Source organism: Penicillium manginii (assembly GCF_028828005.1).
Source record: "Penicillium manginii strain IBT 31320 chromosome Unknown utg000007l:1.0-2284322.0:1.0-2285126.0, whole genome shotgun sequence".
Lineage (NCBI taxonomy): Eukaryota > Fungi > Ascomycota > Eurotiomycetes > Eurotiales > Aspergillaceae > Penicillium > Penicillium manginii.
In genome coordinates, this window is record NW_026643108.1 from 600,903 (window position 1) to 615,424 (window position 14,522).

General features: G+C 49.6%; 4 protein-coding genes across 4 annotated transcripts; 2 read left to right on the forward strand and 2 right to left on the reverse strand.

Annotated features, from left to right (window-relative positions):
* Positions 1-110: 110 nt before the first annotated feature.
* N7533_010148 (GRAM and VASt domain-containing protein) lies at positions 111-4,159 on the reverse strand (the record flags this gene model as incomplete). The annotated part of the gene is made up of 4 exons (XM_057106798.1): positions 111-370; positions 421-819; positions 882-3,649; positions 3,753-4,159. 4 exons carry the CDS (start codon positions 4,157-4,159, stop codon positions 111-113), a joined length of 3,834 nt encoding a protein of 1,277 aa, XP_056956015.1.
* Positions 4,160-4,852: 693 nt separating this feature from the next.
* On the forward strand, positions 4,853-6,707 carry N7533_010149 (uncharacterized protein; the record flags this gene model as incomplete). The annotated part of the gene is made up of 3 exons (XM_057106799.1): positions 4,853-4,876; positions 4,942-5,067; positions 5,154-6,707. 3 exons carry the CDS (start codon positions 4,853-4,855, stop codon positions 6,705-6,707), a joined length of 1,704 nt encoding a protein of 567 aa, XP_056956016.1.
* A 2,231-nt stretch (positions 6,708-8,938) lies between these two features.
* N7533_010150 (uncharacterized protein) lies at positions 8,939-11,230 on the forward strand (the record flags this gene model as incomplete). The annotated part of the gene is made up of 4 exons (XM_057106800.1): positions 8,939-9,218; positions 9,263-9,662; positions 9,723-10,629; positions 10,694-11,230. 4 exons carry the CDS (start codon positions 8,939-8,941, stop codon positions 11,228-11,230), a joined length of 2,124 nt encoding a protein of 707 aa, XP_056956017.1.
* Positions 11,231-11,442: 212 nt separating this feature from the next.
* Positions 11,443-14,410, reverse strand: N7533_010151 (uncharacterized protein; the record flags this gene model as incomplete). Its single annotated transcript, XM_057106801.1, has 11 exons — positions 11,443-12,223; positions 12,305-12,543; positions 12,604-12,901; positions 12,971-13,186; positions 13,242-13,310; positions 13,365-13,543; positions 13,616-13,723; positions 13,792-13,868; positions 13,927-14,034; positions 14,090-14,182; positions 14,242-14,410. 11 exons carry the CDS (start codon positions 14,408-14,410, stop codon positions 11,443-11,445), a joined length of 2,337 nt encoding a protein of 778 aa, XP_056956018.1.
* Positions 14,411-14,522: the final 112 nt, after the last annotated feature.

Consider the following 14,522-nt stretch of genomic DNA (forward strand, 5'->3'; position numbering starts at 1 on the left):
GTGGATGGTGTGAAGTGAGTTTGTGATGAGGTAGAGGAAGGTGACGTCGGGGCTGTCGAAACGTGAATCGGATATTGGATAGTATGACAAGGGAGGCAACTGAGTGCTCCCTATAAATCGATACGGATAGACTCATCCGCAGGTTGAGTCTTACGCTTGTTCATCATTCCTTCAAGGACATCAAGGCGCTGGCGGGTAGTTCGGATGGCATGGTCCATTTCACGATCTGACACTTTTTCCTCGCGTAACCGCGCGGCCAGGTCACGTTCGTCTGAAGGACTGAGACGAGGCGCTCGGCGACTTGTTTCGGGTTCGGCCATTCTGTGATGAAGAGTCGGGAATACCATTCCATCCATTCCGGTCCGATCCTCTAACCAATTCCAGAGCTCGCTCTCTTCGCGACGCCACATCTCCTCGTACGCAGCCAGTCGCTGGGTAGGCTGAAGCCCGGGTAAGCGGCATCGTGTGCGTGGATGGAAGAAGGCGATGATGACCGGAAAAATATCATGTACAAGAGGACTCCGACGATTAAAATGACAATGTTGCCACTCCAAAGCGGTTTGAGCATACTGGTAATAGGTTCCAGAATTGGCCGGATCGGTTCGAGGAGACCCCAGGACTCGTTCTGACCAGAGCCGGCATCCACTGCAGCTTGTAGCGATGCTACTGCAGGGGCAGCTGGGTCGCCCTTCTTGCGTCGACCCTTGGTCCGCCCACCTCCATTTCCGCGTCCCCGGGGAATAACGCCAAGCTTTAGGGCCTTGACTAGTTCATTTCCAAAAGTCATTTGACCGTCAATGGCGCCTTTTTCAATAGGACCTATGTGAAATTGTTAGTTTTCAAAGCCTCACTTATCATTGGGGGGGGGGGGTGCTGCTCACCTTTCAGCCAGCTCTTGCCGGACCATTCAATGTTGCATGTCATGAGGAAGCGAGTATGATTACCAGTGGCCCAGGTAAAAAGATATTTGGTCTTCACAGCGAAAACATTACCACTGGGGACATCGGGAGTCTGGGTGCTCAGTGTAACGAGAACGGCCTTTTCCAGATCCAGATACTCCATATTTTCAGTGCTTATACACTTGGTTTGTTTTGGGCCAATTGATCCATAGAGAGGCTTGATGTAAGAATACTTCCTGATCCGACTTTCATTGGTCAAACCCTTTGCCGTTCCTTCAAACTGCAATTCGCCTGATTTCTGATTCTCGACAAGAAACTTTGTCATGAATTCACCAGAAGCCGCACCGAAAACAAGAGAGTAGACCTTTCCAAGTGGTGCCGGGATCGTCTCGTCCTTGATAACCTTCTCATACTGCCCGTTAGGCTCTGAGTATTCGGTGGGCGCATGCGTGGTTGGACCGGGGAAGTCAGGCTCCTTTGAAGCCCCGGGCTTGTCACCGTTTTTAGTTTCCCCGCTGGCATTCTGTGGAGCTCCATTGGTCACTCCGTTTGTTGATAGGCCGGAGGGCTGACGACTCAACCCTCGCGCTGGCAGTGATCGCTCACTCGCGTTGGCGCTGGCCCCAGCCTCAAAGAAGCTATCGGCGTGATCGCCTTCCTCATCTTCATCGTAGATCTCGTCTTCGTCGGAGACCTCGCTTTCCAATTCGCTTTCTTCATCTCCAACCTTCTCTGTCTTATCACCAGTGCCATTTGTAACGCGGGTACCATTAACAGAGCTCTTCAAAGATGGATGATTGATCTTCCAGATGTTGACCATCAGGTCATATGTCGATTCACGACTGAGGAGACTACGGAAAGTGTGACGAGCATGCAGTGTTTGAATAGCAATCGCGTTGGGGAACACCATTGCAGTGTTTTCCTTCTCGATCGCCACAACCTCATCAAAGCTAATAACTAGGGTAGTCACCCATCCGAGAATATTGCTTGAGAAACAGATGTGACCTTCAGAGATGTAGATACGGCCAGCAAGAATGATCTCACGCTGGAGGGCGCAGCTGTAATCTTCAATGAGATAATCATCCTCGGGGACACTCCGGAATAATTGATGGAAGTCCCTGTTGCGTTTCTTGCTTGCCACGGCGAATCCAGTCAACCGGGGCACGCTAGAATTGACACCAGGGACACCAAGAGCCAAAGCGCCGCCGCCAATAGCGCCAATAGCGCCAATTGTTGATGTTGTGGCACCGGATGAGCCTCTGTGACGGCGTGCAAGCCGGCTGCGAACACTGCCACTTCGTTTGATACCACTGCCAATGTCACCATCGATAATGCTGCCTGTTGGCGGGGTGTGGTCACCGGTGATGGTGCCCTCTCTGGGTAGTGAAGTAGTGGACTGAAGCTCCAATGGCTCCTCGCCAGGAGATCCCAGGGCGGATGACTCGGTTGGTCTTTCGTAAGCCATGGTGACAGCCCGAGCCGCGCGTTTGTCTTCCAGTTTGGCAGCTGCTTCATCCCGCTGATAAACAGCGGTGTTCTTGCGCTTGTCGATTGGTGTGGATGGCTTCGTCACAGCCACTCCGTCAGCAGTAGAGATAATTTCGCCAGAAGGCCCATCAATATCCAGATGTCCAAAGTTCAAATCTCCGGTACCCATCGTTTCTACAGTCGTTGGCTTTGTGATTTCAGGACGGTTGTCTTTTACTGGAGTTTTGTCGAGATCTTCGGTACTGGTTTCCATTGATGGGTTATCGAAGTCGGTGGGTGCAGGTTGGGAGGTCGGACGATTCTTTTGCTGAGTTAGGTTGCTAAATGAGGTGGCCGCATTTTGGGCGGCGGAGAAGACAGATGAAAAGAATCCATTTTGTTGATTGGAGGCACTTTTGGGGAGGATTTTGTTCTCATCCAGCGGACTCAATGCCGTGACGTTGGACAACTTGCTCGGGCCATGAGCTGCGGAAGCAGACCGCACCCGCCGATGTGAAATCATATTTCCGGAGGGACTCACGGTGGTGACCCCTGGCGAAGAGATTGAGTTCCGGGACTGGATAGACTCTGGCGAGCCCGTAACTCCTTCGGCAAATATCTGTGGATTGAGTGGACGGTGCTCTGTCGGCGTTGGAGGGGTCACTGTGGTCGCTGGGGCGGGAATGGCCGTGTGGGGTGGAGTGTTTGGTAGGGGACTGGCTTCTAGGGAGCGAGGTTTTGGTTCGGTCAAATCGGTACGTATGGGAGCCGGGACAGGCATCGGTGGAACGTTTTCCTGGGCTGCCTTTGCCCGTTTTGATGATAGACTGCTCCGTCGGCTGCCTCCAAATATACTCCGGCTGCTCTTGCTGGCGCCTGATTTCGATGACGCGCGATCCTGGTCATCGCTCACATCCTTTTTGTCCTCGCTTTTGTCTTCTTGTTCCCTTTCCTCCTCCTCCTTCTTCTTCTCCTTCTCCTTCTCCTTCTTGTCTGATGTGCTGAAGGCGTCCTTGAAGCGTCTGCCTGGAGAGGCACTTCGTCGCTTGCTGTTGGAGTCTCCTGGTATGTCGAGTGTCATACTTGACTGGATCCCCTGTCTTGGGACACGTTCGTCGGAAAGTGATTTGTCTGAACCTGTGGCACTTGGGCCACTTGCTGCCGACTCGGGGTCTCCCTGCGTCCCTTGGCTGTCGGCGGCATCGACGGAGGTTGTTTTGATGAGGGGGGAGGAGGAAGTATAGAAACCGGTATGGGAGTTGTGAGAGGTAAGTGGGGGTGTCCTACATTCAATGCGCAAAGGTCAAGGTTAGTATTGGGGGTAGACGGTCGAGACTTCATTGGAAACCAAGCAATAGGGAATAATAGGGTAGAGCTCATTCGTACCTGTCTGGTTCAGAATCATCGGTCAGGAGGGTGATGGCCTCGTTTTCCAGGGGAGCGGAGCTGTTGGTCGATGAAGGGGCGCCCGAGGTACCCTCACGAGAGTCATTCGATCGGCTGAGCTGCAGGTCCTGCTCGGTGATCACACCTGGCACTTGAGGCTCCTCCGATGGATCCCGGTTGTTCTTCTTCTTCCGGCGGCGACGGGCATTGAGAAGTTTGGAGAAACCGCTGGAACCAGCCTTGGCGGAATCGGGGTCCTCTCCTGCCTGAGTTTTAGGACGTTCTGAGGATTCAATGGAGGAGCGGCCATTGCTCCTCCCGGAGCTCTCCATGACATCCGACTCGGCGGAGACGGTCCAGGCGCGGCGTGACCTGCTATGCAGGCTGGAGGATTCGGAATCCGCCATGAGGCGAACAGAGAATCAAGCCCGAAGCTAAGTAGAGGCGAAAGAGAAGGTGAGATGGAGTTGGCGCATGGAGGGAGTGTTAATGTACCCTTAGGGTAGGAGTAGCTTTGGCGTTGAGGGGGGGACTCTGGAACTTCTTAGTCAGACGCCCAGACCGAAGCCCGTGACCGAGTATATTTAGTACTAGTATACTTCAAGTGATACTATACATATACTTGAATAGCATTAATTAGGAAAATTCTATTCTTTCCAACTAAGACTTCTATATCCATCATCTAGTATACTCCCGGATCTTCGCTGTCACAGCCCAATGCGACGGGGCTGGCTGCATTCAGCATCCTAGTACTACTATCCATGTGGATCACCTGGAAGGCTAACTTGATTATATTTGTACTTGGTAAATGGATTAAATTATGCAAGCAGTGCTATTTACTAAATGTACCTAGGTACTTATAACTAGTAACTATTAGCCGTAAGTATAAGTACTCTGTTGCTGTTGGTGTAAATTATGCTGTCACGGATAGACCCGTCCGCTCTCCTTCATATCCGCCCTCTTTTCTCCTCTCTCTCTCTCTCTCTCTCTCTCTCTCTCTGCCCTCTTCTTACTACATCTTCTCATCCACCACTACTCCCTGTCACCAACTACCTACTACTAGTAGGTAGAGAAAGGTTACCGCACCATTGCATACAGCCATGGAGACTGCTCCGCTGAGCCTAGTAAGTCATCTTCAAGGTCCAAGGCCACTCAAGCTCCCCGAACTCCCCCGCTCTAACCTCTCCAGGCCCACACCCATGCGCGAAATGCTGTCCTCGAGACCCGCAAGTCAAACCCTGTCGCCGCCAGTGAGGAACACGACTTGGCCGCCGGCGAGTTTGCATCTGCCCTTCAGAACAGCTCGGACCATGAGGTAAGTCCGGAAATGACCTCGAGCTCGATCTCCCTGTTCCGGGCGTGGGCGTGTGCACTGACCGCATTGTGTTACGACCCACCCAGGCTCTCCGGACTCTCAAGCTCCTCGAGGGCCACCACAAGAAACTTGCCGAAATCCTAAGGTTCCAGCATGAAACCCATACGACTACCGCCACTGCAGTCACATCGTCTATCACTACCTCTCCCAATCCAGCAAGCCAACCCGCCACGACCGATTCCACTCACACCAAGACTGCAAGCCAAGATGCCCAGGCGCAACCTTCACGACCACCCCGACTGGCCAGTCGCGAATCATCGTCGATTGCTAGTAATTTAGCATCGGCTCGAGGTATACCGTCTCAGCCTCGTCGGGGCTCGCCAGTGTCACCGACTCTTTCCGCACACCAAGCGGGTGCGAAGATGACCGAGCCGCCGTCGAGGCTCAAGACCGGCGAATCTCGACTTCGAGACGTCCCGAACAAAAATCGCCAGAGTCGTGCATCGGCCCCGAGACAACCCTGGTCTCCCCCTTTGCCTAGCGGCCCCGACATTGGTTCCCATCAACTTGTACCCCGAGACACGACAGAATCTTCGCAGCCAATTGCCAAGCCTTCTGTTACTGATGAACGGTTCCAGCAATTTTATTCGGCCTTTGAAGGACTGGTGTCTAAAATTTCGGCACCTCTCGCATTTGCAGGCCTACCTCTGACTTCGGAGGACCCGGCAGGAACGGGGGCTGCGAATCGTAAATCCGCCGCCGAGGCCAAGTTGGATCGTCATCATGCTACTCATGACCGAAAATCTTCGTTGCCGAATCTCGACGTAAATCGGCTTTTCTCTCGAGCTGCGCTGCGATCCATCCAAGACACTCCCGGTGCGAGTCCTGGCAATGCAGCCGAGTCGTTCTACGTGGTTCCAACAACAGGTGGAACAATGTCTTACGCTGGCATATTGACACGAGCCGAAAAGGAAGCTCGTCGAAACAGTCTGGACGACGGCGAAGATGATTTTGTTGATGCGCGGGAAATGCCATCTTCCCCAGAAATGCTGCAGAGCTCGGCCAAGAAAACATCCCCAGGACGTACGCGTAATGAGCCCCCGGGCAAATTTAACGCCCTGCAGAACCCCAAAACAATGGAAGAGCTACAGATGGAAAACCAGGCATTGAAGCAATTGTCGGATACCCTTTCCAAACGCCTACACATGTGGGAGGTAAATGCACAGTCTTCCTCGATGGCGCTACAGCAGTCGCTGAGGGCGATGCACCACCATAACACTGGGTCCGCGGATCATATACCCCCGGCCCTCTCCGGTGCTACTTCTATAGCGGGGCCATCTATGTCCGAGTCCGACCCCCGAGTCAAAGAGCTAGAGGACGTTGTCCGACGGGGCGAGCAAGAATTGGAACGCATTGGACGCGAGAACGACAAGTTAAAGAACATCCTGGGACGATATCGGGACCGATGGGAAAAGCTAAAAGAAGGTGCTAAGACCCGGCGCGAGAGTCGTGTCGCCGATGGTGAAAATGGTAGTGGTAAAAAAGCAGACGCCCCGGTGTCTCCGCAGTTACTAGACTCGGATTCGCCCAATCGATCTGAAGCCGAAGGGAATTTAAAAGTGGACAACCACAATGCTTAGTGGGCATCTGGTGGCACTTTTGAGAATATCGAGCTCTCATCTACTTTAAAAACCTAGGCGAATGATTTAAATTGCTAGCTGATTGTATGATGACACTTCTTCCAACTTCTTACTACACGATCATCTAGGTATGAAGTGCCCATAAGAGAATCAGACTGTTGTTTACGATGTAATGCTTGCTAGAGAATGACGCAGTGCCCTCAGGCTGGCAATATCATATTCTGGCCCCGCTGAACATACCAACCCTAAAAAGGCCGATGTGTCGACTGTCTGGCCCGGGGGCTCTTTAGGGCACTAATGAAAAACCTGCCCCCACGATGCTATGATTAACTTACCTACACCGTACACCTAGACTCAAAACTCGAGCTGAACAACCGACATCCCCCTATGATCGAGGTGCTGTGTGAAGCGTGAAGCCCTCCCCAGGATTCACTGGATAACCCGAACACCACATCGTCTCAAATTCAAGCCCATCCATCTTGGGATACTTATTCCTTTCAAGTGTGTAGCCCCCAAGGCTGCAGCCTGATTCCCCATCACTTCGTGCTCTAGTTGTCTTTTTGAGTTTTTTTTGTCTGCCGTCCTGGTGTTCATGCACGTACTACTTTGCGCCAGTATCCACTCGGGTATGTTTTTATGCATGCCGAGTGGGTTTAGGGAGTTGTTGGGACGGAACTGAAATATAAGAAAGGAGAAGAGAAAATATAAGGAGCTGCCTAGCTTGGAAATCGAAGGTCATGAAATTTCTACCGAGGTTAGGATTATGATGATACAAGGTTTTTTTTTTTCTCAAATACTTAGGTACATATATGGAAAAAGCAAAATAAAGGTGCAAGTCCAAACCTTGTTGGCAATGTATTCCATGGCTGTTTCATGTTTCATGTTTCGTCACGCTATTTTTAGGCCCGCTGTGGCTTCGCTTGTGGCTTCGATATGATGCTTACCTCCGCGTACTCCGCTTGTCTCTCACAACCGAGTGTACGAGAAGATTGCCGGATGTACGGAGTACATAGATTCTTTAATAGCGGAGAACATAATTGATCAAGACCGAATGTATTTTTTCCTATTTCGAATTAAAAACAGGGTGTAAGGGTAGCTCGGCAAGCTCCCGACAGTGAGGTTCGCCGTACAAAAAGTGAGCATTGCTCCGTCTCCGTACCTGAACCAGCAGATGACGAAGCTTGGTATTGGATCCACACTACAACCAATAACATTCCTTTCTTCCGAGGACCCGTTCGTGAACCACGGCTTTTTACGACTTAAATGGTAAAGATCAGTGATAGATGGGTCCGATCGAAGATGGCTTTCTTTTCACTGGCCAAGTTTAGTTGGTATATCCGCTTGGCCACATGCTGCAGCTACGCTAAAATCTGTTCACCCGATTAACCGGTCAAGACAATGCAACAGTGCACTGGAACAATTCACCTCGGACTCGGAAGTGGATGCGAAGAAATTTGCTGGACCCTAGTTTTCCAAAGGATCAATCCTCTTGGGAATCCACTGCCATGCTTGCAATTTGAAGGGTTTCAAGGCAGATCCTTTCTACCCTTGGTAGCGAACGTGGGAATACTGGCTGGCCGGGCACATGGGTCGAGTTGGTGGATCCACCACATATTCAGTAAGGCTGATGTTACTAGGTTATTATTGGAGCTGCCCCGAGCTCACAAGCGTACGTATCGCGCTAACACACTTAGTTATATTGTCAATCAATGCCTTTTCTAGAATGCATTTGAGGCTGAGAAGAAAGAAGTTCTGAAGAAGTTCAAGTTGATATTATTTCACTACCATGGGGAACAAATGCTTTCTAATTTCAAATGTCTCAAGTGGGTAGATTGCTTTCCATTGTTATGTTTCCTGGATCAGGTTTTTGGAACCCAAGTTCAATTCCTGGGTCTCCCCATGTCATAGGATTCATACTCCGGGAGCTCATATCCGGCCTTGGCCGGCCCCATAACCCATCCATCGAGATCTAGGCGATGAGTATGGGGCCTTGCCAGCACATGGCCCACTCAGTGAGGGTAGGTCATACACTTTGGAAAGACAAGTTTTTATAAATCTACACTGGTACTTTTTTTCTCTCTCATTTCTCGCTTGGTGGCGCCGGCAAATACTACATTCATTTAACCAGTGACGATTCGTTGCTGTCCATTCATTATATTCTCGTTCAATCCGAGTCTTCCATTCGTTTATTTACACATTCACTCTTTATTTTAATGCTTTAAAAACACTGAATGTCGGAAAAGCAAGATAAGCGTCGCTCCATTGTGGAGGACGTGCCGATCCCTAAACATCTTTTCTCGACTGCCAAGTTCAATTCACCATGGGAGAAGGTCAAATGGGAGAAGTCCCTTCCTAAAAATGACCGTGTCCAACGCAGCCTTTCAACTTCACTCAATCGGAAAGATAAGAGCGGTCTCAATCGCTCATCGAGTCTTTCGGCCTTGAAGATCTCCAGGCCGCGTCGCACCACCACCCGGCCACTCACCAACCCACCCGCATTGATAGGTATGTGTCTGAAAGCTCCCTACTCGATTCTATACTGATTCGTATTCTAGACTGGGAAGAGAATTTGAAGAGCCCCAACTCTTTGAAACCTCTAAATTCCGATTCAGAAGATGAGCCCATCACGCCAGTCAAGCAAGCGGCTTTCAGTCCTACGCAACTCAGCCGAGTCAGCTCTCGCACTGAGGATAGCCAGGAAAGTCACGCAAGTCATCAAAGTAGTATGCACGATGCCTATGAAAAAGCAAAATTGAGAGGAGTCGCAATCCAGAGAAAGTATTGGGTCCGACTCCTATTCGAGTGGGGACTATACCTTCTTCTTGTTCTTTTCGTCTACTTCGTCCTTATCGGCGTACCCTTATGGAATGGCGCTGTCTGGTGGCTCTACTGGGTTGTGAGAAATAAGTTTGTTATCCAAGGAGGCTTTGCTATTACTATCGGCTTAGCTGCACTGTGAGACCCCAAAACATACCCCCGTTGTCGACGTATATGCTTACCCGGTCGATCAATTAGATACGCCTTTTTGCCTCTGTTAATTCTATTCGACAAAGACCCGCCACCCAAGGAGATGACCGAGAACTTCGACCTGGAACGAAACTCCTCGAATGCCAAATCGACAGCCTTGCTCATCCCCTGCTATAAATCAGCAAATATCATCGGCCCAACCCTCAAAGCAGCTCTGGAAATATTCCCACCGGAGAATATTTTTGTCATCGCCAATGGAAATTCGGAAACACCTTTGGATAATACGGAGGAGGTATGCAAGCCCTTTGGTGTTAATCACATTTGGGTGCCTGTCGGGTCGAAAATCGTGGCGCAATTCGCTGGCTGCTACGCTGCGGATGAGTTCGAAAATGTTCTTCTGATTGATGATGACTGCGCATTGCCTCCCAATTTCCCTATCGTTAGCGACCAAATTAAGGGAAGAGTTCAATGCGTCGGATACACGATCAAGAGTGTCGGTCCAGAATCGTCAAAGGGTACATGGTGCCAGCAAGCTCAGGACCTGGAGTACAAGATGTCTGGGCTGCAGCGTGCTTTCTTTGGTAAACTTGGCAGCGCGACATTCCCCCACGGCGCAATCTCAATTTGGAACACGGAATTTCTCAAGCAGACTTTCAACGAGCACCCCGGTTTCTCTGTTTCGGAAGATTGGTTCTTCGGGGATAGTTGCCGCCGTCTCGGAGGTCGTATTACCATGTGCTCGGCTGTTTTTGTTGAAACTGAGACTCCAGCCTCTGTGTTCTTCAGTGGCAGTGGCAGCCGCGGTGGATTCGGTGAGATGACAATCTTCCAGCAAAGGTTTAAGCGTTGGAACTTCTTTTTTGTCATTGGAATGTACTATGACCTGAAGTACATTTTCACAAGCTGGAAGCTGGGGTGGTGGGAGTTCGGAGCCAAGCTCTGTGTTTTCCAAGAGGTATGGAAATGCTTTCGGCCATCTTTGAAATACTAAACAATAGACTGACATGAAATTTCTACAGGTCTATGAAACACTAATCTACCTCCTCGCGCCCTTCGTCCTTCCGATATCCTTCATCGTCCGCCCCGAGTTTTGCGGCATTCTTCTCGGTGCCACTATCGGCATGTATATCGTCAATGTCATAATCTTCAACGAGATCCATTTGCGGCTGAAGAAAGAGCGCATCAGTTGGACTGTTCTACTATTTTACTACACAATTTACAAGATCGCACTGACAATTATCAACGTCGTCAGTTGCTACTGGTCTTTGTACAAATATGCTCGTTACTTTGCCATGCGTCACCCGAAGGTTATCGAAGACGAACAGGCTATTGGAGTTGTTCTCAGTCTCGAGAAAGACTTGAATCAATCTACTACGTCTCTCGTTGAGACTGGAAATCAACCTGCCAGTGAAATCCGACCTGCCAGTGAAAATCGACCTGCCACTGGCAAGAGCCTAAAGAGGTTGACTTTGACTCGGGTCAAAGCGGACCAGGCAGCGCTGGCTACATTCGGGCCGTTGGAAACATACCAAGATTCACCCAGATCGCCGTCATAAGGACTAAAACTATAGCTCATGCTATCATGGAGTTTGGAGTTCTTCTTATTGCACATTCGTTTTACACATTTCGGCGCCTTTTTTTTATATAATGACACACTCATATTGAGGGAAGAAAATAATGGAATAGCAGAGTTGACTCGGAATCAAAGACACCATTTATGGTATTATATCCTGGAAATTATTCACTACAGTAGTTTCTTTATCAATAATTACTGTACAGTAAAAGTTGCGTTGCCCCTGATGTCCTCCGAGCTACTACCAACGAGGGCAGTAAACGTGCCTGGCTCAATAACATACTTCATACGAGTATTCCAGAGTCCAAGATCTTCGATCTTGATGGGGATTTGGACTGTCTTTGTCTTTCCAGCAGGAATGACGACCTTCTTAAAGCCCTTGAGCTGCCGATTTGGAACAACGACGGAGGCAATATTGTCGGAGATGTAGACTTGGACTACTTCTGTAGCATCACGCTTCGTATCGGTGTTCTTCACATCAACACTGATGGTTATCTTGCTATCAGAGGCTGAAACTTTGCTCCGGTCGACACTGACGGATCCATACTCAAAGGTGGAGTAACTCTTGCCGTATCCGAAGGGGTACCATGGCAGGGGGTTACCAAGGACATACTGATGACCGAAAACGAGAGTCCCATTGCTGAGTTCCCGTCCTGAATCACCAATCGAACGGCCAGAGTTCAAGTAATCATAGAAGACAGGTAGGTCTCCAACGTAGCGAGGGAAGCTGACAGATAGCTTTCCAGACGGGTTGTAATCTCCAAAGAGAACATCAGCAAGAGCATTGCCTCCTTGCTCCGATGGGTAGAATTGCTGGATGAGAGCGGAGGTGGAGTTAGATAGCCAAGTATCAGTAACAGGTTTTCCACTTGAGAGAACAACGATGGTGGGGACACCAGTATCCGCAATGGCTTTGATGAGCGGGCCCTGCGCACCAACTAGAGAGAGGTCATCTACATCGACGTGCTCACCGGTCCTACATTCAGTCAGCACCCAGCATGATCCGCAATCTGACACCGCAGATCAAATTTGAGTAATTGGACAGTGCGTCACTCACGTTGCGTTCAAGCCCTGCCAAAGTTCCATCTGGTCTCGCGACCAGGTGCCAACGACAACAACGGCGACGTCAGATTTCTTTGCGGCTTCAACCGCTTCGTCGAATCCAGATTGGTCGTTGCTCCACCTTTCGCATCCTTGGGCGTAGTTGATCTGGGCCTTATTCCCAACGGCCGCCTTGATTCCGTCCAGTGGGGTAACGCCTCGGTATTGACTTTTGTAAACAATATAATCACCATACTAGAAGGAGAATCAGTATTCAAGACCTTGTGGAGCTGAATTGACGACGGGGTGTCATACGTTCATGAATCCATGTGCCATAGGCCCGATTACAGCAATGCTACCAGACTTGGACAAAGGAAGAGTTGTGTTGTGATTCTCAAGCAAAACAATAGACTCCTTGTCTAGGTTCCTTGCAAGCTTCACAGCCTTCGGGCTATTGATGAGGCTCTTCCATTTGCTCTCTGGAGCAGCGGTGTATGGATTTTCAAAAAGTCCCATCTCGAACTTGACGCGAAGCACTCTGGACACAGCGGTGTTGACAGTAGCAATATCAAGTTTGCCTGATTTGACGAGTTCGGGGATTTTCTGGAAGTTACTGCACAGTGTGAGCCTAGGTCTCCCAAACGAATGCCAGTAGCCCGGTGAAGGACATAATGATGCTTACAAGGAGCCACCTCCCATCTCAACATCGATTCCGGCAGTGATGAGCTGTGTAGTCACAGATTCCTTGTCAATGGGATCACTTTCGCAGAGCTTGAAGTAGCTGCAGACTCTGTCGCTGCCGCCAGCATCGGTCATAACAAAGTATTCGTAACCCCATTCATTTCTCAGGATCTCGGTGAGAGTATGGTAATCAGAAACGGCCGGAATTCCATCATATCTAGAAAACTCATCAGTGATACGTGTCATTGGCAAGATTTCGGGTTGAATCTTACGAATGGTAAGCAGCCATAATAGACCACGCGCCCGCGTCAATGATAGCTCGTTTGAAAGAAGGAAGCCAGCTAAAATTCAGGTTAGTATGTTACTAAATAGAACAAGAGATAATTGACACTGACGTTGTTCGCAGCTCTCTCTCACCACCGTGCACAGGTCCAGTATTCAGGCCCTGCTCAGGGCTACTGAATCCAGCAAAGTGTTTGACCATGCCGGAAACCTTCTTGCTCTGCAGGCCCTTGACATAGTTATATCCAATCTCCCCAGCTAAGAAAGCATCCTCGGAGAAAGTTTCTTCGACCTAAAAGAGAGGTAAGTCAGAGATATCTATAAAAACTCGACCTTGGGCTTATTTGAAGCTTTGTAAACCTACACGACCATATCGGAGCTCGCGTGCCAGATCGACTACAGGCGCGAAAAGCTGGTTTACACCAAGGGCCTTAGCTTCCTGTCCAATGATTTCCCCCATTTCTTGAATCAACTATAGGTTTCTTATCAGCTTTGGAACAGTATGAGTACCGTATATTATTATTGTTTTTTTCTTCTTACATCCATGTTCCAAGAGCATCCGTATGCGATGGGCGAATTGAAAATGGTCGCATTGCCGATCAAAAAACCATGAATTCCTTTAAAACAGGACATCAGTATTTTCTTTCCAACGCAGCGCTACTCATTAAAACTTACCCTCGGTCTGAGTGATAGCTGGAATACCCAGCGTAGTATTCTGCACCAGGTAGTCCTGGGCGCGCTTGATGTTGTCCGCGATCCAGTCCCATGCTACAGGGTATCCAACTGGATGACAATCAGCATTGATCCTAATATCGAGTAATCTTTCAAATGTCAATACCATAGAAGCTCCCCGCCTTCATCTCCATATTCGTAACCAGCCCGGTATAATTGAATGCGCCAGACGTCTGGTTCATCCAGTTGGTGATATCGCCTAAAGAAGAATTGGTGAGCCACCAATCCAGAAATCCCAGCTCAAAATTAGATGAATACCTTGCATCAACTGAGCCATTTTATCCTCGATTGTCATTCTGCCCAGTAGATCCTTCACTCGCTTTTCAACGGGTGCACTGGCATCCTTGTAAACAGGAGTACTCGCCCCAGCAACCAGGGCGGGGAGCTGCGTGAGCAGCAACCCCTTGGTGAATCCTTTGACCATCATCTCGACAATAAGAGACGCGTCAATTAGCTCTCATGCCAGAATCGAATATTCGAAGACAGAGAAAAAAGCAAACCCTAGAAGAAGGGGGGGAAAGAGCTAACTCGGGAGTAAT